Raw genomic sequence first — 20,281 nt, forward strand, 5'->3', positions numbered from 1 at the left:
GGAGTCTCTAGGGTTTTGTATGTATAATATCATGTCATCTGCAAATAAAGACAGTTTTACTTCCTCTTTTCCAATTTGGATGCCTTTTATTTCTTCTTCTTGCCTAATTGCAATGGCTAACACTTCCAGTACTATGTTGAACAGGAGTGGTGAGAGGGGGCATCCCTGTCTTGTTCCTGTTCTTAGGGGAAATGGTGTTAGTAAAACTAACATTTTAAAGATGAGAAAGACCTGGGTATTATCAGAAAGGTAGCAGCAGTAGAAAGTAAGCAAAGGTAAGGAAAGAAAGTGGTTGATAGATTGTACAGTGTTCTAAAGCAGATACAAAGTAAAAGAATATTTTCAGGAAAAGTGATAAATTGATTGACCATCTTTGGAAGTTATAGAAAATGACTCACAAGAATCTGCTAGGGGGAATTCTTAAAAAGCCAACATGAATACAGCTGCTTTAAAAGGACATGGTGATCTGCTCACCATCCTCTCCCCCACCGCTTCCTTCTCTGGGTTCATTTCTCTCTTCCACTTACCCTGCTCCAACCAGACTGAAAATGCTGTTCCTCATGCTGTGCCTCAACTTAGGGTCTTTGAACTACCTATTCCCTTTGTCTGGAAAGCTCTTCCACTCAAGAACCAGATGGCTAATGCCTTCTTCATGACTGTGCTCAATGAGGTTTATCCCTATCAGCTATTTAAAATATGAACCAGCCACTACTCCATGCCCTCATTTTCTTTAACTTATTCTATTTTCTCCAAAGAACTCACCAGTTCCTACATCTATATCTTTATTGTATTTCTTCAAAGTCTTGAGAAGGATTGTATTTACTCGTATCTCTCCATTGGGACGCAATGTCTTAAGATTGGGACTTTTGGACTGTTTTTGTCTGCTTTATTCAGTGAGCTATTTCAAGATTCTAGAATAGTGTCTGTCACATAGTAAGTGCTCATTGAATATTTATGAAAAGAATGAGTTTAATATACAGAAAGAGATGGGATTTCTGATAGAGGAATTTCCTGAGAAATAAGATGTTAAGCAGATAGTACGTTCTTATGTAAAGATTCCTTCACAAACTTGTTCTGTAATGGTTCATATTTAGGCTATGTGCTTCCATATACCTTTTGGGCAAAAATGACCTAAGAGAGATGTTAAAATTAATTAAAGGATAATTCTATTTAGTAGAGAAATAAGTCAACTTTGAATTCTATATCACTGTGGCTATTTTTTCCAGCATATACAACCAACTACTATATTGTAGATCTGGGATTTTAGGCCATAATGTATGTATAAATCAGAAATAACTAAACATTGAGGAAAGTCCACTTCTTATTTTTCTTCACAATTACCAGATTCTGAATTTTCTTTTCCAGGTCATCTGTCTTGGTCTCCTTGAAAAGAATGTTTCTCTTTTTTAGATTAATTTTATTTATAATCTCAAGCTAACGTTTATCCCTACTTTTCTCTTTCTTCTATCCCCACTTGTGAAGAAAGTTTCTTTTAATTTCAATTCTCTCCTTAGGTTCATATTGTGCCCTGGGAAGCCCAGGACCCTTAGATTCCTAAATGTAACTTATCTTTATGCAGTGTCCATAATAAGGAAGAGTTTCAAAGTCAAGGAGTAGGTAGAAATAATCAAATAACATGTATTTTTTTGCAGTAGAATATCTTTGAAGAGGATATAGATGAATGCACAAATTAACTTAGGCTAAAATAAGAACTTCTATATGTATATGTAGTATATATACATGGTGGGGCAAAAGTGGGTATACAATTGTTCGTATGGAAAATAATAAAATATTAATAAATAATACAAGAATAAGTTCTGTTTTATGTACTCATAACTATAAACCTACTCTGCCCTACCCTGTGTGTGTGTGTATATTAGATAGTATGTGTATCTATAATATATATATTAGTTATAGATACTTATGTATAAATATATTATTAGCATTATTAGGAGCCACCTAAAAAGTTAAAATATGTTTAATTATTCTAAAAGGGCAGACATTCCTTTATTCAATTTTTTAAGCTGTGGCCCTGAAAATATGCAGAGAATTGTTAACCACCTTTGCCATATTCTTCCAAAGACTTCAAAAGGCTTACAACACAGTGGAGGAGTAGGCCAAAGTCGGCAATTCTCCTGGCCAGAAGGGTCTCTTCCAATTAATGTTGTTTTTATTTTCTCCAGATTTTGAACTCCCCTGTTTCCCTGCCTTGCTTCCTGGACCATCCTTGACATTTATTTCAGTCAACACAATCTCCTGCCGTATAGCTGCCTCTGAAATCTTGGCATATGCTGGTAAGGAAAGTATTTACTGCTAGTTCGACTGAAGACCCCTTTCTGACCTAGATCTGAAGGCCTGAACCCTGAATCTGACATCATGATTCTGTTTTGAGATTCTTTTTTAAAATTTATTTTTCAATTACAAGTGACATCTATAATAATAAAAGGAAATATGTTAATTAACCAGATGTCTTCTGGATGTCCTTCTGGACAAAGCCACAGTGGTGGGGGCCCAGGCAGAGGCAGTTAGGGGCGATCAGGCTATCAGGGGAGACCAGGTAGGGGTGATCAGGCCAGCAGGGGAGGGCAGTTAGGGGTGATCATGCCAGCAGGGGAAGGCAGTTAGGGGCAATTAGGATGGCAGGTGAGTGGTTAGGGGGCGATCAGGCCAGCAGTCAGAAGTGGTTAGGGGCAATCAGGCCAGCAGTCAGAAGTGGTTAGGGGCAATCAGCCTGGCAGGCAGAGGTGATTAGGTGCAATCAGGCAGGCAGGCAGGCGAGCAGTTAGGAGCCACTGGTCCCGGATTGAGATTGGCCCTAAACCGGCAGTTGGACACCCCTCGAGGGGTCCCAGATTGGAGAGGGTGCAGGCTAAGCTAAGGGACACAGGCTTCTAGTAAAATATATTAGTTTCAGGTGCACAACACAGTCATTTTTAACTTTGTGTCTGTGGTGGGTTTGTTTTCAGTTCCTGTTCTGACAGCTGATTTTCGGAGAGATCTTGTGGCCTCTTGTGACCCTGGAGCCATACCAGAGGACCAGATTATGGCACTAGGGTTAAGTTTAGTAATAAAAGACCTGTAGCCTAAGGACTCCTTTCTGCTAATGTTGATCTCACTCTTCAACTTGGTGCTACTATAACTGACTACTTTGTCTTTTGGTGTCATGACCATGTGGAAGAAAAACATCACTTATATTAGTGAGTTCATCCTGCTGGGTTTCCCTACTTCCCTTTGGGTTCAAGTTCTGCTCTTCCTCCTCTTCCTCATCACCTACTTGTTTGTGCTGTTGGAGAATTTCATCATCATCATCACTGTGTGGGTCACTGGGTCTCTGCACAAGCCCATGTACTATTTTCTGGGTACCATGTCCTTTCTGGAGACCTGGTATATATCTGTCACAGTCCCCAAGATGCTGGCTGGATTCCTACTTTGTCCCAATACCATATCCTTCTTGGGATGCATGACCCAGCTCTATTTCTTCATCTCACTTGCCTCTACTGAATGTGTGCTGCTGGCTGCCATGGCCTATGACCGTTTTGTGGCTATACGTTGGCCTCTTCAATATCCAGTCCTGATGACCACAGGATTTTGTGTTCAACTAATCATGAGTTCCTGGGTGAGTGGCTTCACCATTTCCATGGTAAAGGTATATTTCATCTCCCAAGTTGCCTTTTGTGATAATAATATCTTAAACCATTTTTTCTGTGATGTGTCCCCCATCCTCAATCTGGCCTGTGTGAACTTTTCTATGGCTGAGATGGTAGACTTTGTGCTAGCTATAGTCATCCTTGTGTTTCCTCTCTCAGCCACTGTCATTTCTTATGCCTTCATTGTATCTACCATCCTGCACATTCCCTCAGCCAATGGACAGCGAAAGGCCTTCTCCACCAGTGCCTCTCACCTTACAGTGGTGGTCATCTTCTACACAGCTGTGATCTTCATGTATGTTAGACCTCGGGCCATTGCTTCATTCAATTCTAACAAATTGATTTCAGCCATATATACAGTCTTCACTCCCATGCTCAACCCTATCATCTACTGCCTGAGGAACAAGGAGGTCAAAGATGCCATCAGAAAAACCATGGCAAATATGGTCAAGGCCTTTTCTTGAGAGATTCTCTTTGCTGAAGAGACTCAGACATTCTTTCTCTTTTCACTGTTTGACTTAATCTCAAAAAACACCTTCATTTGGTGAAAGTCGGCAATTACAAAAATAGTGATATAGTACAATAATTTAGGGAAATCCTCTTTTCTGTCAGGCCTTAATTAGTGCGTTCTTTTATAACACAGTGAGTAAAATAATCAGAACTCCAAGATATATATGTATTAGTAAAATTTGTAAAATAATTTATCTTTATGAGATTTTATTAAGAAGTAATCAGGTATTATCTAACTAGATTTTAGAATCCTATTTGTAATATTTTTCCATTTTTATTTATTTTGTTTTAAGAGTCTTCTCTGTCTGAGTTGGGGAACACATACTTAATTTTATGGCTATGACCTGTTTATTGCTTCCAAGAGGGTTAGGGGACTGGTTCCTTTTATAATCAATTGACTTTTCTGATATCTCATTTTAATTACTTTTTTGAAATATAGGCCCCTTCACTATTCCACTCTCATGAGCCAGAGGGTTTTTCTCCAGCTGGTCATAAGATTTTAGGCCAGTGGCTCATTTGTGTCTCTAGTAGACACAGCATTTACTTTATGTCTCACATACTGGGAACAGAATGTAATTAATCATTATTTTTGTGAACCTCCTGCAGTCTTGAAGTTGGCTTCAGTAGAAACCTACTAACCTGAGATGGCCCTCTTTGCAATGGGTGTTATGATCCTTCTAGGTCCCTTCTCCCTTATCCTTATCTTCTACCAGAATATTATCTCCGCTGTGATTCGGATACAGTCAGGTGAGGGAAGGCTCAAGGCCTTTCTACCTGTGGCTCTCATTTCCTTGTTTACTTTTCCTATAGCTTGACCACATTTACCTACATGCATCCAAATTCCAAGAAAATGAATGGAGGGACACAGTGGTCTGCATCCCTCCATGTTTTATTGCCATGTTTTATTCAGTCATAACATCCATTATGGATCCATTTATTTACAGCCTGAGGGACAGGAACAAGCATTTAAAAAACTAGTTGGGCCCTAACCGGTTTGGCTCAGTGGATAGAGCATCAGCCTGCGGACTCAAGGGCCCCAGGTTCAATTCCGGCCAAGGGCATGTACCTTGGTTGCAGGCTCATCCCCAGTGGGGAGTGTGCAGGAGGCAGCTGATCGATGTTTCTCTCTCATCGATGTTTCTAACTCTCTATCCCTCTCCCTTCCTCTCTGTAAAAAATCAATAAAATATATTAAAAAAAAACTAGTTGGAAGATAGAGCCTCTCAGAGACAATCCTATAACATAAAGCCTAATATGCTAAGTGTCCAGTTGTCCTGTCAGCCGTTCAACCAAAGTGTAATATGTCAATGATATGTTAAGGCCGTTCAACTGCTTGCTATGAAGTGCACTGACCAACAGGGGGCAGACAGTTGACCAGTCACCATGATGTGCACTGACCACCAGGGGGCAGACACTCCCACCGGTAGGTTAGCTTGCTGCTGGGGCCTGGCCAATTGGGACTGAGTGAGATGGACCAGACACTCCCTGGAGCCCTCCCGTGGTCCCTACCCGGCTGTCCAACCTCCCATGTCCCTTCCCAGCCCCAATCATGCACCAGTGGGGTCCCTTGGCCTGGCCTGTGCCCTCTCGCAATCCAGGCTGAGCCCCCCCCCCCACGGTCCCCCCAACCCCTCCCTGCGAGTGCACAAATTTCATGTACCAGGCCTCTAGTGATATTTACATTGATAGAGAATTGTGGAGATGAAGACTTTCCAAAGTTGACATCTTTAACAACTTTCTCTCTGAACTATTTCTAAGGTGATACATCGATAGGGGTCATGATGTACCCTGGTACATCTAAGATGTTTTTAAGTTTGATTACTGTACTTTTCTCAAGCTTCTTCTCTATAGTTGTAGCTTGCCTGCCTCAAAAAAAAAGTTTTTTGATATAATTTATATTTAAATATTATATAAATATTTTAAAAAATATTTAACATTCTTCATTTACATTATGTTATATATTCACTAATCAATTTTCACCCAGAGACATTACCTTTGAGTTCTAAACTCCACATCTGCTTATCAAATTCATCCTATGTCAATATCTCTAGCCATCCACAGATCTTGGAATTCTAACTGATGTCAATATGCTGGATGCTTCATTTCCTGTGAGAAAATATCAATGATACCTTGAAGCTCTGATATGGAATCTTATTTTTTATTCTGTAGAGTCACAAAATACTGCTGTTGCCAATTCAGGCACACATGGGGGAGCTGTTGGCATAGACAATAATGTGTGGGATTCCAGCAAACATCTTTCATATATCACACACTGCTTCCCTCCAAGGACAATTGCAGGTTTGAGGAAACTAGAATGAGAAACAACCTGCCTACATCAGAACTTTCAGGTCAGAAACTCCTGTGACACAGCTGTTTCCCCTCAGAAATGTTCTCCCCTCTTCTGCAGGCTTGCTTTTGCCAGTACCCATTAAGTTCTCTTTGGGGGGAAGTGAAAGAGAATGGCTGACATATGAGAAGTAACCCCAGAAGTTGGGTATTATTCTGTGGGGTGAAATGGCCCCTTAGTTCTTTTCTAATTACCGATATAACCCTTTGTTACAGTAGAAGCACCACCAGTGACCTACCTGTAGCTTTTCACCAACATTCAGCATATATACTGCTCCTCCCCAACCCTCAACTAAAAGTTGAACTCCAGGTATTAAGTGAAACTAACCCAATATTTTATTGGTGTTTAGAAATACTACCAATTCCAATTCCTGGTTGCAGGGCCTGTAAGCATGAAAAGCATAACTGGGACCATCACTGTCTTGCCCATTTCTGCCCATTCTTCATTTTTCCTAGCAGAAGTCCAATGACACAAACATATTCCATTATTTTGTGATTCATTACATATATCCCCTGACTTGTCTCACCTCATCTGCCATGGAGGTTTTTGTAGGGATTCTGTCATATAAAGATAGTGATGTTTACCATAGCCAAACCCTCCTTCCCCAAGGTGAAAAGAGTATGGGAGCAATTTATTTTTTCCTGGGAACCATCTCAACTTGAAATTCTACTCTTACTTCATGACCTTCTCTTAAGGCTTCTGCAAACAGATTGTGGGTAAAGGCATGAGTCAGAGAAAATGAGAAGGCCCCGAGGAAAGTCAGGATTGCCATGTTGACTTCTGGCTGCTGCAGCTTCAATGTCTATGGCCTGTTCTGAGGAGCTAAAGCTATTAATTCTATGATCATATCCTTGCCAAATTGCATGCATCATGTATAGAATGAGTTTGCATAGGAGAATAACTGTGGGAAAAACTAGATTCACTATGTACATGTGATGTGTATTGTTTTCAGATTATGTGGACTAGTATGCATCTATACAAGAAAAAAAACTGGTCGTGCACTAAAGCTTCTTTGAGAAGCTATATTATAAATAACAGCAACTTCTTTTAGACATGCTGCTGCCTCATTGTCACCAGAAAGGGGCAGGCCTAAAGTGTGTGGGTTCTTCGTGCAGGAAAGATTTCACTACAGCCGTCCAAGTGATTTTGAATAGACATTTATTAAAGCCGGGGACAGTAAAACAAGGAAGGGCTAAGGATGGAAAAAGCAACAGGAGAGAACGTAGGGGGGGGCTGCTTTGGCTTTCTACAAATATTAAGTGAGCTAAGGCAGGGCTGTGGTTAGCTCACTGAGAAGTAAAAATCAGAGTGACAGGAGTGAGCCAGGGTGGGGCTGTGGTTAACTCATTGAAAAGTCAGGGAAAAGGGGCCTTGGATACAGGATCAGGAGGTTAGCCAGGAACAAGTTGCTGAGGCCTATGGCTCCCCTGGTTGCAAGTCTCTTGGGGACACTTAGAGTGTAGGACAAAGTTCACAGGTGAGCTTTCTCCTGAGGTGGCTGTGCTGGTTTTTGTTTGTTTGTTTGTTTTGTTTTTGTCTTGAAGCTTTTTTTTTTTTAAATTTCCTTTGCAGGTGGAAAGGCTAAAGGAGATCTCAGGGGAGGGTTTCAGCAGAATATCCATCAGCTTTCCAGGTGTGTTTTTTAATATGTTGATGTACCAAAATTAGCACATAAAGGAACAAAGGTCATTTTCTGGAAAGCTTTGCCTCTACCTTGGATTTGTTTTGTTCCAATTCTCTTGTTGTTGTTACTTATCTCTCTGATTTCATCCATCCTTCAGTTTGGCTGGCACTAATGACACTAATTGGGTCTCTGTTATCTATCTCCCTGACTAGGGTCATTTAAGGAGGAGAGGTGTAAACCATTTGCTCTCTGGTATCCTTGGTTAGGGAAGATAAGGTCTTGTGATTCACTAGCTGACTGTAAATTGCTTGAATTGTTTGGCCCTATTTGTCTAACTATCTGTTTTCCCCTTTTCCACTAGGCAAAAAATTTCCTAACATTTAACTATCCTGTCTCATCATGACCATTCAAACAAAAGCTCACCTTTCTACTTCCTCTTTGCTGGCCATTAAGTAACAGGGAAGTCATATCACATAACTGGAATGACCTTTTATTTATATAAAAACAATATAACTGACCTCAACAGGAAAATGGTGGAGTCAACAGAGTAAGAAAACACAGATACTGACAGATATTTGTAAATGAAAACACCAGTCTCTGACTGGATGCCACACTATATTAATGACTATGCAGCAGAGGCTAGATCAATTACATTAATAGAGAAACTAACAAGCTACTAAAGTCACCACATTCTGGGAACTACCTTGTTTTCTAAAGCAAATAGTTTTCAGTTTTCAAAGGAAATAAGTTTTCTTTTTTTATGCCACAGGTTTTAATACTCTTACTTTGTATTAGATCTACTCATAGGACATTGATTTCAATAGCACAATTTGAGTTCATTTATTAACTAAATATTTACTGAGAACTTTTCTAGATGCTGAATATATATTGCAATGAAAGAAGTTCAAAGTTCCTATCCCCATAGACTTACATTTTAGAAGAAGGTGAAAATAAATCACATAATATATCTGATAGTAATAAGTGCTATGAGAAAAATAAAAGCAAGGAAGGGTGGGTTGCCATTTTAAGCAGGTGGCCAGGAAAGGCCTTTCTGAGAAGTTGACATTTCAATTAAAGGAGAAATTAATGTTTGTGCTGTGATAAGAAAGTTGAAAAGAAAGAACCAACCAAGGAGAGATTTGGGGGAAGAGGGTCCAGGCAGACAGAACAGAGTCTAAATGGCTTGGATCAGAATGAGCTTTTTGAGATCAGGACAGAGAAAAGTCAGAATGATTGGAAGCTGATGAGTGACTGGGAGAGTGGCAATGAATGTGATTACAGAAACAGCCAAAGACCAAAGTGGGATCTTTGCATCCATTTCCTAGGGCTGCCATAATAAATTATCACAAACTCTGTGGCTCAAAACAACAGAAATTCATAGTTCTAGAGGCCAAAAGTCTAACATCAAGGTGTCTGTACACTGTGCTCTCAGCCTTCCTTGTACCTTCCAGTTCTTGTATTCCTTGGCTTATGGCAGCACAAGTCCAATCTCCACCTCTTTCTTCACAGTGCCTTCTTTCCTCTCCTCTGTTACTGTGTCTTCCCCTCATCTTAAAAGGACATCTGTCACTGGGTTTAGGGTCCACCCTCTTCCAGGATGATCTTGTCTTGAGATTTCCCTTAATTACGTCTTCACAGACCTTTATTCCAAATAAGGTCACATTCTGAGGTTCCAAGTGGACATATATTTTTGGATGATACAGTTCAACCTAAGGCTGTAGCCTTGGAAATCACAAAGAGGTGATTGGTTCTATTTTATGTTCAATAGAAAGCCATTCTGATATTATACTTTAAAAAAGTCACTTTGAGTCATTGTGTGGAGAATGGATAGTAGGTAAAAAAGCATGGAAGCAAGGAAAGCAATCAGAAGGACTGGGAAGTAGCCCAGGGGAGAGATGACCATCTAACCTGGGTGTAGAAGTGGGAAGCAGAGAAGATGGTAAGACACGTGGGTAGATAGCATGTACAAGATGAAAACAGAGAGAAATGAAATATTCCTGCTATGTCTTTGACCTGAGTAATTCTGTGGATAATGGGAAAGACTCAAAAAGGGGGGAGTTTGGTGGGAAAATCAAGAATTTTCCCCATTAGTAATTAAAGCATTTTGAGAACAATTGCAGACAAGAGTTTTGAAATCCCCTGGCTTCATCCAGACGGTGCAGAATATACTGATGTCAGCTGCCTTTTGTGTTAGCATCATTATTGAAATATTATTTTAAAAAATTCTGACAAAGTACTTAGAGACTCCAGAAGTCCTTAGAATGATTTGAGAGATAGTAGCATCAGATAACATTCAGGTATTTTAGTTTGTGATAGAAAAAAAAAAGGCCCCATGGTATCTTTCATTGTAGAAAGATTAAGAAAAAGTTAATAGCACTGATTGCTCCAGGGGATGCCCTGTTAACAATGGCTCTTAGGACCTCAGGTTTAAAGACTTCTTTCTAAGAAAATCCTCCAGCCTGGTTCCTTGGGGATTTTAATAAAATGGTGCTCCTTGGCTTGGGATAGAATAAGACTCAGCCCAGATGATGTCAGTATATTTGGTAAACAGCAGTAGAGTCTGCCTATTGGGATATGAATAAGCAAGCTGCAGAAACCACACCTTCCTTCATCCATTAACTTACCTCTTCATCACTGACCCCATTGTCCTGTGTTTGTCTCCTGCCAGTCTGCCAGGTGAGTGGGTAGATGATTAGGGGGAATTAATCTTTTTTTAAAATATATTTTATTGATTTTTTACTGAGAGGAAGGGAGAGGGATAGAGAGTTAGAAACATCGATGAGAGAGAAACATCGACCAGCTGCCTCCTGCACACCTCCTATTGGGGATGTGCCCGCAACCAAGGTACATGCCCTTGACCGGAATTGAACCCGGGACCTTTCAGTCCGCAGGCCGATGCTCCATCCACTGAGCCAAACCGGTTTGGCGGGAATTAATCTTTTGAGAGAGTCTGAAATCTTGATTCTGCTCATTTGGAGTAGGCTCTGTCTTACATTTTCCTGCCCCTCTCTTTTCCATTTGTTTTCTGCAGAGAATATGTGTTCTTTTTTGCTGCTTCTGAGTAACAGCCTCATGAATCCTGTTCCACAGCTCCTCTGGGGAGGACTGAGCTATTGATCAGGGATAGGAGAGTGCCTGCAAGGACTGTGGACACCTACTGCCACTTCTTTTGCACTAAAAACTAACCTGCCAGATTCTCTTCTGCCTCTTGCTGTCTCAATGCTCTCCATCCAGGGATTTCTTCCTCATTCCTTTTAGTCACTTGGGTTTGGACAGGGAGAACAGGCAGGATGGATAAAACCTGAACTTTCTACCCCAGGGTTCACAGACAGGATCTTCTTGCGGTCAGACATCCCTGGATGGCCACACAAGGCCGTGAGAGCATGCTAACCTGTGTGTGCAGGCATACCCAGATCCTGGTGTCTGTCCCCCGTCACACTGAACTCACCCTTCTTCATTTGGATGCCACTGATAGTCAGATCATTCACTCTCTTTAACATGGTGATCAATCCTGAGATTTTTTGTTTGTTTGTTTGTTTGTAAGAGATCACTTATTTGGTAAATCACAGAGGTAGAAAAAGTAATTCCCAGAAGAAATGGGCTTAGGAAACAAGCTATGAAGTAAAGGAAGGGCCCTTGGAGCTTGGGAATGAGGAAGCTAATGGTAAGGTGTCTGGGGCAGGGAGGTGGAAGGGGAAGGAGAAGGGAGGGGAAAGGTATGAGCATGCTCTCAGGAGTGAGAGCACCTACAAACAGAGTCTCAATCCTGGGGTTTTCTAAACCAAGATCCTTCCAACCTCAGATCAGAATTCATATCTCAATAGCCAACATAGTACCCTTTTCTCACTTATATTTCCCTTGAGAGAGTGAATGTGTTGGTGTGAAGTGTTGGCATGAGTCTATTTATTCAACTCACTTTGAAACCCCTTCTATGTATATTGCTATACAGATAATACAGATAAGTGATATACGATATATTACCTGAAGAAGCAATTCAGTCCAGGGAGACAAATATTTAATCCCATATTTAAAAGACACTGTATTCCCTATGATATTTGGTCTTCACATTGAATTTTGCTAGCAACACAGGGCTAGTACCCAAGAATGAACAAAGAGCAAAAGAATGCAAAGGTTAAAAATAGTGAGAATAAGCATTTTCCTCAGTCAAACACAGCAGCCATGTGTTACCATGCTTTGTCTGTAACAACTATTTTCCCAATCTTGCAGTTACTTCTAGATCATGATCTCATTATTATATGAAATATTATATAATATTATGAGCTAGCCTTTACTGTCCTAAATTCTTTAAGTGGTTTACATTTTATTTAATCTCTAGATAAACACTACAGGATATGTATTACTTATGCCACCATTTTACAGATGAGGAACGCTAGCCACAGAAAAGCTAAGTAATTTGCTGTTGGTAACCCATTAATTAGAAGGTTCCAAGCCCTTCAGTTTAGCTGCAGAGTTCCAGTCAGTGAGCTATGTATGCTCTCTCGTTACAAATGAGGCAGTCCATGCTCAGTGGACTCTCACTGCAGGAGAAATGTCTCTGGAAATACACACACACTCCAAATACACAGGTACACATTAATACACACCCATTCACACTCCATGTAAAAGATTAAAGTAACAAATCACACATAGAGTCTGATGGTTAGCTTTTCACTTACTAACCTGTCGTCAAACTTGGGTGGAACAGCATTTTAAGTTTTACCTAAAAGGCAAATAAATCTCATTTGTTGTTTTCATATGCATGTTTTTGTTTCATGTTTATTATTCAGTTTTACTTATTTTTGTGTGAATTGGATAATTAAATCCTTTGCCCATTTTTTGGAATGTGTTCTATGTCTTTCATTATTGATTTTAAGTGGTCTTTATATGTTAGTAATAAAAATTTTTTCTGTTAAATATTTTCTCAGATTTATTTTATTTTTTAATTTTGTTTACAGTGGTATCCACTGAATAAAAATCTTATTTTTTATTTGTCAATTACTTCATCTTGCACCAGATCATATTTCTTATCAGTTGCCAAAGGCTTGAAATTGGCTCTTTTTAATTTTTAAAAAGATATACAATCAGATCGTCTTCAAATAATCTTTATCACCTTTCTTAATATTTGTTTCTTTTTTCTATTGTCATGGGCAAGACTCCTCAAAAAAGTTTTAAAATATCTGTTAAAATATGCGTGACTGTTATTTTTGTGCCTACAGAGAGCTCTGTCATAGCAGATTAGCTCGAAAACCCTTAAAATTGAGAATGTCTGTGGGCTTGTCTTCAAGGAGTGAGTGTGGGGAATAAGCATAGAGAATTAGGTGAAAGTTTAACCTCTTCTACAACCAGTTTTTTAATAAGAAAGAAAAAGAATTGCAGGATACAGAACAAGTGAGGAAGGCTTAGAAGCAGTGGTTCTCAACCTTGGCTGCACATTAGAATCACCTGAGAATCGTTTAAAATCCTGATTTCTGGGCCTCATCCTCCGGAAATTCTGTTTCTTTGTTATGGGGTGAGGCCACAACATTAGTAACAAAGAAACAGAATTTCCGGAGGATGCGACCCAGAAATCAGGATTTTAAAAAGATTCCCAGGTGATTCTAATGTGCAGCCAGGGTTGAGAACCACTGGGTGGAACCAGTTTGAAAATTTCTCTGAGTCTTTGTTTTATCATCTGTATACTGTGAATAATAATAACTATTTCATATGAACTTAAAGAGGATGTAAAATAAAAAGAATGTAAAATAAATATTAATAATTATTGGCAACAGGAAAGTGCCCAATACATGATATTTAGTACTATTATTGCCAAGGGTCTTATACAAGTGTAAAGGACAGATGAGGGCATATTTAAAAGACGCTACTAAATGCATTGGCCAATGAAGCAGCTGTTTTTATTGATGTTCCTCAGCACCCTCTTCACATTGAAAACAAATGACAGAAGAATTTGGTTAAGGACCGAGATTACAGACTACTATATCTTCCTTTAAATTCCCATTCCTTGCTCAGAGTGTTTCTTTGGGATTATTTTGTAAATACGATGAAAAAAAAATCAGCCTTCATAAGTGCTATCAGACAGTTTACTGCATAAAAATCTAACTGGCTTAAAGCAATATCAATTTGTTTGATTCTCAAAACTACATTAAAGGAAGGATGCACTGTGAACGCGATATAGTCTTCTCAGGACTATGTGTAGCCCAGCCAAGGTTTGGTCCTATAGCGTATGCAGGCTCATTTATGCCCCTCTGGTGCTAATAAAAAATTTAGGAAGACAGAAAATCAAAAATATCTTTCAATTGTCAGAACTACTGAGCAAAAAGAGAACTCTGTCTCCTGACATATGGAAGCTGTTAAGAATGAAGATCAATAGCCTAGTTTTACATACTGTTTATAAAACATCTAAGTTACTCAGATTTTAAAAAAATAACTGATATGTTTCTTTTCTTGGTGCTTCCTATAAACAGTAATATAAATATTCATGGGAGAAGAAAACCAAACCTATGTGACTGAATTTATCTTCCTGGGCCTTTCACAGGATCCACAGACACAAGTCCTGCTCTTCTTCCTTTTTCTGATCATCTACCTGCTGACTGTGCTGGGAAACCTGCTCATCATTGTGCTCATTCACATGGACTCCAGACTCCACACGCCCATGTATTTTTTCCTCAGAAACCTGTCTTTTGCTGATCTCTGTTTTTCCACTACTACTGTCCCGCAGGTGCTAGTCCACTTCCTGGTAAAGAGGAAAACCATTTCCTTTGTTGGGTGCTCAACACAAATAGCTGTTTTACTTCTGGTTGGGTGTACAGAGTGTGCTCTGCTGGCAGTGATGTCCTATGACCGGTATGTGGCTGTCTGCAAACCCCTGCACTACTCCACCATCATGACACATTGGGTATGTGTCCAGCTGGCTACAGGGTCCTGGGCCAGTGGAGCATTTGTGTCTCTGGTGGACACCACATTCACATTGCGTCTGCCCTACCGAGGAAACAATATCATTAACCATTTTTTTTGTGAACCTCCTGCACTCCTGAAGCTGGCTTCAGCAGATACCTACAGCACAGAAATGGCCATCTTTGCAATGGGTGTGGTCATCCTCTTAGCTCCTGTCTCCCTGATCCTTGTCTCCTACTGGAATATTATTTCTACTGTGATCCAGATGCAGTCTGGGGAGGGGAGGCTCAAGGCTTTCTCCACCTGTGGCTCCCATCTCATTGTTGTTGTCCTCTTCTATGGCTCAGCAATATTTGCCTACATGAGGCCAAACTCCAAGATAATGAATGAAAGGGATAAAATGATCTCTGTCTTCTATTCTGCAGTGACACCCATGCTGAACCCCATCATTTACAGTCTGAGGAACAAGGATGTCAAAGGGGCTCTCAGGAGAGTGACTGCAAAATAGTCTTTTTGAAGGTGGGGATCTCTGGTTCTGATAACAATTTTAGAAAAATAGAGACAAGTGATTTTGTGGTGAACTTGTCCCATTTCATTCCATCCCTCCCCTTTTTTCTTTCTTCTCCTAGCTCTTCTTAGATAAATTCAACAAATTACCTATTCAAAACAAGGTGTCTTGATAGACATAGGAAAGAATTATAAAAAGGAAAAAGGAAGGAAGGAAAGGAAGTAAAAAGAAAGTAAAGAAGGAAGGATGGAAGGAAGGAAAGAAATAAAATGCAGATAAACAAGTCACTACTCTCCAAGCCCATCTAAGCTAATAAGGAAATTAAAACAAGTAGACATACAACTATATATATATATAAAAACAAAGAACCAAATAAATAAATAAAACTATCACAAATACAATAATGCATTTCTGGCAAATGGAGTCATTTCCTTCATTCTTGCATGAACTCATTAAACATATTTTGAATGCTTATTATATATCTCAGGTATATTTCTAGAAACTGGAAACATGAATTAAAGTCTTCATGGTATTATATTTCTAACATGGTATTATATTTCAGAAATTTAATAATTTATGAAATTTAAAAGAGAACACATTTAAGGAATAAAATATGGTATAATTGTTTTAAGAGTATGCATAACATTAGGAAAATTATGAAATACAAGCTGAAAAGGGTCCAGTCAAGATGGCAGCATAAGTAAATGTGGTGCTCACATCCTCCCACAACCACATAAAAATTAAATTACAACTAAAGTACAAAACAATCATCATTGAGAACTGCATGAAGTCTTATAACTAAAAAATAAAGAAGCAGTCACGTGAAGATTAGTAGGAAGGGCAGAGTTGCAGACTTGGCTGGTCAAATACCCATGTGTAGTAGCTAAGAACTGGGAGGGTTATATCAGTGGTCTAGATGCGCCCTGATAAGCAAATGGTCCCAGCCCCACACCAGGCCTCCATCCTAGGTTTCTAGCCCCTGCACGAGAAGTCTTCATAACTTCTGGCTGCAAATACCAGCAGAGATTTTGGCTGAGTGAGACAAAATGCTGCCAGAGTCCCAGGTGTTCCATTTAAAAGCCCTCACAGACTCATGCACTCTGAGCTCCAGCACTGGGGCAGCAGCTCAAAAGATGCCAAGATCATACAGAAAGGAAATGAATTGTGTGGCATCAGAGAGCAAAGGCTGGAGGGAGAGGCTTTCTCCCAGAGAGAAGTGCTGGTAGAAGCCATTGTTCATTTGCTGAGACCAACTCTGAAGGTACAGTTGGTTGCCGTATCTGAGTCTCCATCAACCTGGCTAAAACAGTTTGTCCCGCCCTTGGACTGAGATCCCACCCCACTCAACTTGCAGGCCCATCCAAACTGTTTCCAGTGGCTTTTCCATACAAACAGCCTGTCTTAGCTCATGCTTTGGACTTTCCTAAAAATCTCTCAAACAAGCAGCATCTGGCCTTCATGTACCCCATACTTCTTGCTAAGTGGCTCCAGGCTCAGCACTAGTAGCAGCTGGCCGTGGTTCACAGTTTGGCCTCTCCTGGCACCTCTAAGCCCCGCATAAGTAGAAGTTGCTGTGTAGCTCATGATGGGTGTCCCCAAGCAGGGCACAAGTGGTGGATGACCTTGGCCTGCACCTCCTGGGAGGTATCAAAGCCAGTGCCCCTATTGCTGAAGCACCTCCACAAGCAACACACTCAAGGGGTAGACATGGTGGGCACCAGAGCCCTGCTAAAGTAAGTCCTGTTCTGTGGGGTTGGCCCCTGTACAGCAAATCCTTCACAGTTGTCTCTCAGCTGATTGACCTGGGGATAAAATCCATCCCATTGATGTACCAACAACAATTAGGGCTCAACTACTATAGGAGAATGCATGCAGCCCATACTGGTGGGGGGTGGGGTGCACCTGGAACACCCAGCTCCAGTGATTGAGCCCTACAGGACACCTACTACATAAGGCCACCACTCTACCAAGACTGGGAGACATAGCAGCTCTACCTAATATATAGAAACAAATACAAGGAGGCTGCCAAACTGAGGAGCCAAAAAAGAAAACATGTCCCAAATGAAAGAACAGATCAAAACTCTAGAAAAAAATAAATAAAATGGAGACAAGTAATCACCAGATGCAGAGTTCAAAACACTGGCTATAAGGATGCTCAATGAACTTAGGGGAAGAGTAGGTGAACTTAGTACACACTTCAACAAAGGACTAGAAAACATAGAAACAGAACTAGAAAACAAGAAAAAAACAGTAAGAAATAAAGAAATGGAATGAAGAATACATTACAGTGAATCAACAATAGAGTAGATTAACAGAGGATCAAATCAGCAATTTGGAAAATAAGGTAGCAGAAAACAATTAATTAGAACACTAAAAGAAAAAAGAATTAAAAAAAAAATGAGGATAATGTAAGGAGCCTCTATTACAGCATGAAATGTACCAACATTCACATCATGGGATAGCAGAAGGAGAAGAGAGAGAACAAGGAATTGAAAACCTATTTGAAAAAATAATGACAAACATTTCCCTAACCTGGTCACGGAAATAGATTTACAAGTCCAGGAAGTGCAGAGACACAAACAAGATGAACCCAAAGAGGCCTACACCAGACACATCATAATTATAATGCCAAAGGTTAAAGACAAAGGGAGAATTTTAAAAGCAGCAAGAGAAAAACAGCTAGTTACCTACAAGGGAGCTCCCATAAGACTGTCAGCTAATTTGTCAACAGAAACTTTGCAGGCCAGAAGGAATGGCAAGAAATAAATGATAAAAACAAGGACCTCCAACCAAGATTACTCTAGCCAGCAAAGTTATCATTTAGAATAGAAGGGCATATAAAGAGTTTCCCAGACAAGAAAAAGCTAAAGGGGTTTATCATCATCAAACTAGTATTACAAAAAATATTAAATGGTCTTCTTTAATTACAACAAGAAAAATGATAAAATAAAATGGCAATAAATACATATCTATTAACAATTGCTTTAAATGCAAATGGATTAAATTTTCTGATCAAAAGACATACAGTGGCTGAATGGATAACAAAACAAGACATTTACATATGCTGTCTCCAAGACTCCCTTCAGATTGAAAGAGACACAGACTGAAAGTAAAGAAATGGAAATAAAACATTTCATGAAAATGGAAACAAGCAAAAAACACTGGGGTAGCAATACTTATACCAGACAAAATAGACTTTAAAACAAAGGTTATAACAAGACACAAAAAAGGACTCAGCAATTTCACCACTGAGTATTTATCCAAAGAAAGCCAAAACACTAAAATGAAAGCACATATGCATCCATATGTTCATTGCAATATTATTTACAACAGCCAGGATATGGAAGCAACCTAAGTGTCAATAGGTGAATGGATAAAGAAGTGGCACATATATACAATGGAATATGACTTAGCCATAAAAAAGAATGAAATCTTGCTATCTGCAACAACATGGATAAACTTAGAAGGTTTATGCTGAGTGAAATGTCAGGCAGGGAAAGACTGACATTCCACAAATGCCATATGTGGAATCTAAAAAACAATAAACAAACAAGCAGAACAGAAACAGACTCATAGATACAGAGACATTTTGGTACTTGCCAGAGAGGAGGGGAATTAGGAGGATGGGTAAAAAAGGTGAAGGGATTAAGAAGTCCAATTTGGTAGTTACAGAATAGTTATGGGGATGTAAAGTACAGCATAGGGAATATAGTCAATAATATTGTAATTACTATGTATGGTGCCAGGTAGGCACTAGGCTTATTGGGGTGATCATTTCATAAGGCATATAAATGTCTAATCAATGGGTTGTACACCTGAAACTAATATAATGTATAGTAACTGTAACATAATGTATGTTAACTGTAATTGAAAAATAAAAAAATGATTAAAAATTAAAAAAAATAAAGCTGAAAAGTAAGTCAGAGTTTAAATTGAGAAATGCTTTGAATTGAATTCTAACAAATTGGCCCAGCACATAATCCTGAAAATGCTGAAGATTGATGAATTTATAGAACAGTGATAGAAAATTTTCAGAAAAGGAGGGATGGGGCCCTGTTTTGTGCTGTATTAAAGCATTTATGATGTAGACCATAGTTTTGCACATCATGGCTCAAAATGATTCTTGGATGGCTTTGTTGAAAGTATTTCTCAAGATAAGATGGGATAGGTCAGTTGATCTCAGGAACCTAAATTTGTAACAAGATGCAGATGATTCTTAAGCACATTAAAAATGTTATACTGCTTTTTAGGCAATGGAATGGCTTTTATGTAAAGTAATTATGTAATTACTAGCTTAATGTCTGACTCCTCCACTAGACTATAATTCCATGGCAATAAAGACCGACTTCTTTGTTGACTTCTGTATTACCACTTGTAGGATAGTGCCATCCACTGTTATAGCTCAAGAAACGTCATTTTGAATAAATGAAAAAACCTGGAGTTTGGAAGAGAGCTATTGAGTGGAGAAATATATTTAGAAGTTTCCTGCAAGTGGGGTTTGACAAACCTAAGAATGTGTGCTGTGGAGCGCAGCCACAGTGTTTTGGACAGGTTCAAGCCTTGGACTACTGAGAGGGCACAGTCCTCTCATTGCCACGTGCAAGTCCCAGCTTGAAGGGCAGAGAACCTCCCAGCACAATTATACCCAACAGCTATAGTTATAAGCTTGAGCCTGTGATCCGAATACGTGGCCTCACGTGCCTGAGTGATAGAGTTCAGGTGCATGTAGTGGAGTGGGGAGGACATGAACAACA

General features: G+C 39.5%; 2 protein-coding genes and 1 pseudogene across 2 annotated transcripts; all 3 read left to right on the forward strand.

Moving 5' to 3' along the window:
* Positions 1-3,169: 3,169 nt before the first annotated feature.
* Positions 3,170-4,111, forward strand: LOC102775264 (olfactory receptor 6). Its single transcript, XM_006767128.2, has one exon. It carries the CDS (start codon positions 3,170-3,172, stop codon positions 4,109-4,111), a length of 942 nt encoding a protein of 313 aa, XP_006767191.2.
* A 385-nt stretch (positions 4,112-4,496) lies between these two features.
* On the forward strand, positions 4,497-5,135 carry LOC102775550 (annotated as a pseudogene).
* A 9,468-nt stretch (positions 5,136-14,603) lies between these two features.
* Positions 14,604-15,527, forward strand: LOC102774979 (olfactory receptor 2D3). Its single transcript, XM_006767127.1, has one exon. The coding sequence runs from the start codon at positions 14,604-14,606 to the stop codon at positions 15,525-15,527; it is 924 nt and encodes a 307-aa protein (XP_006767190.1).
* Positions 15,528-20,281: the final 4,754 nt, after the last annotated feature.

The sequence above is a fragment of the Myotis davidii genome, unplaced genomic scaffold (assembly GCF_000327345.1).
Source record: "Myotis davidii unplaced genomic scaffold, ASM32734v1 scaffold4642, whole genome shotgun sequence".
Taxonomy (NCBI): Eukaryota; Metazoa; Chordata; class Mammalia; order Chiroptera; family Vespertilionidae; genus Myotis; species Myotis davidii.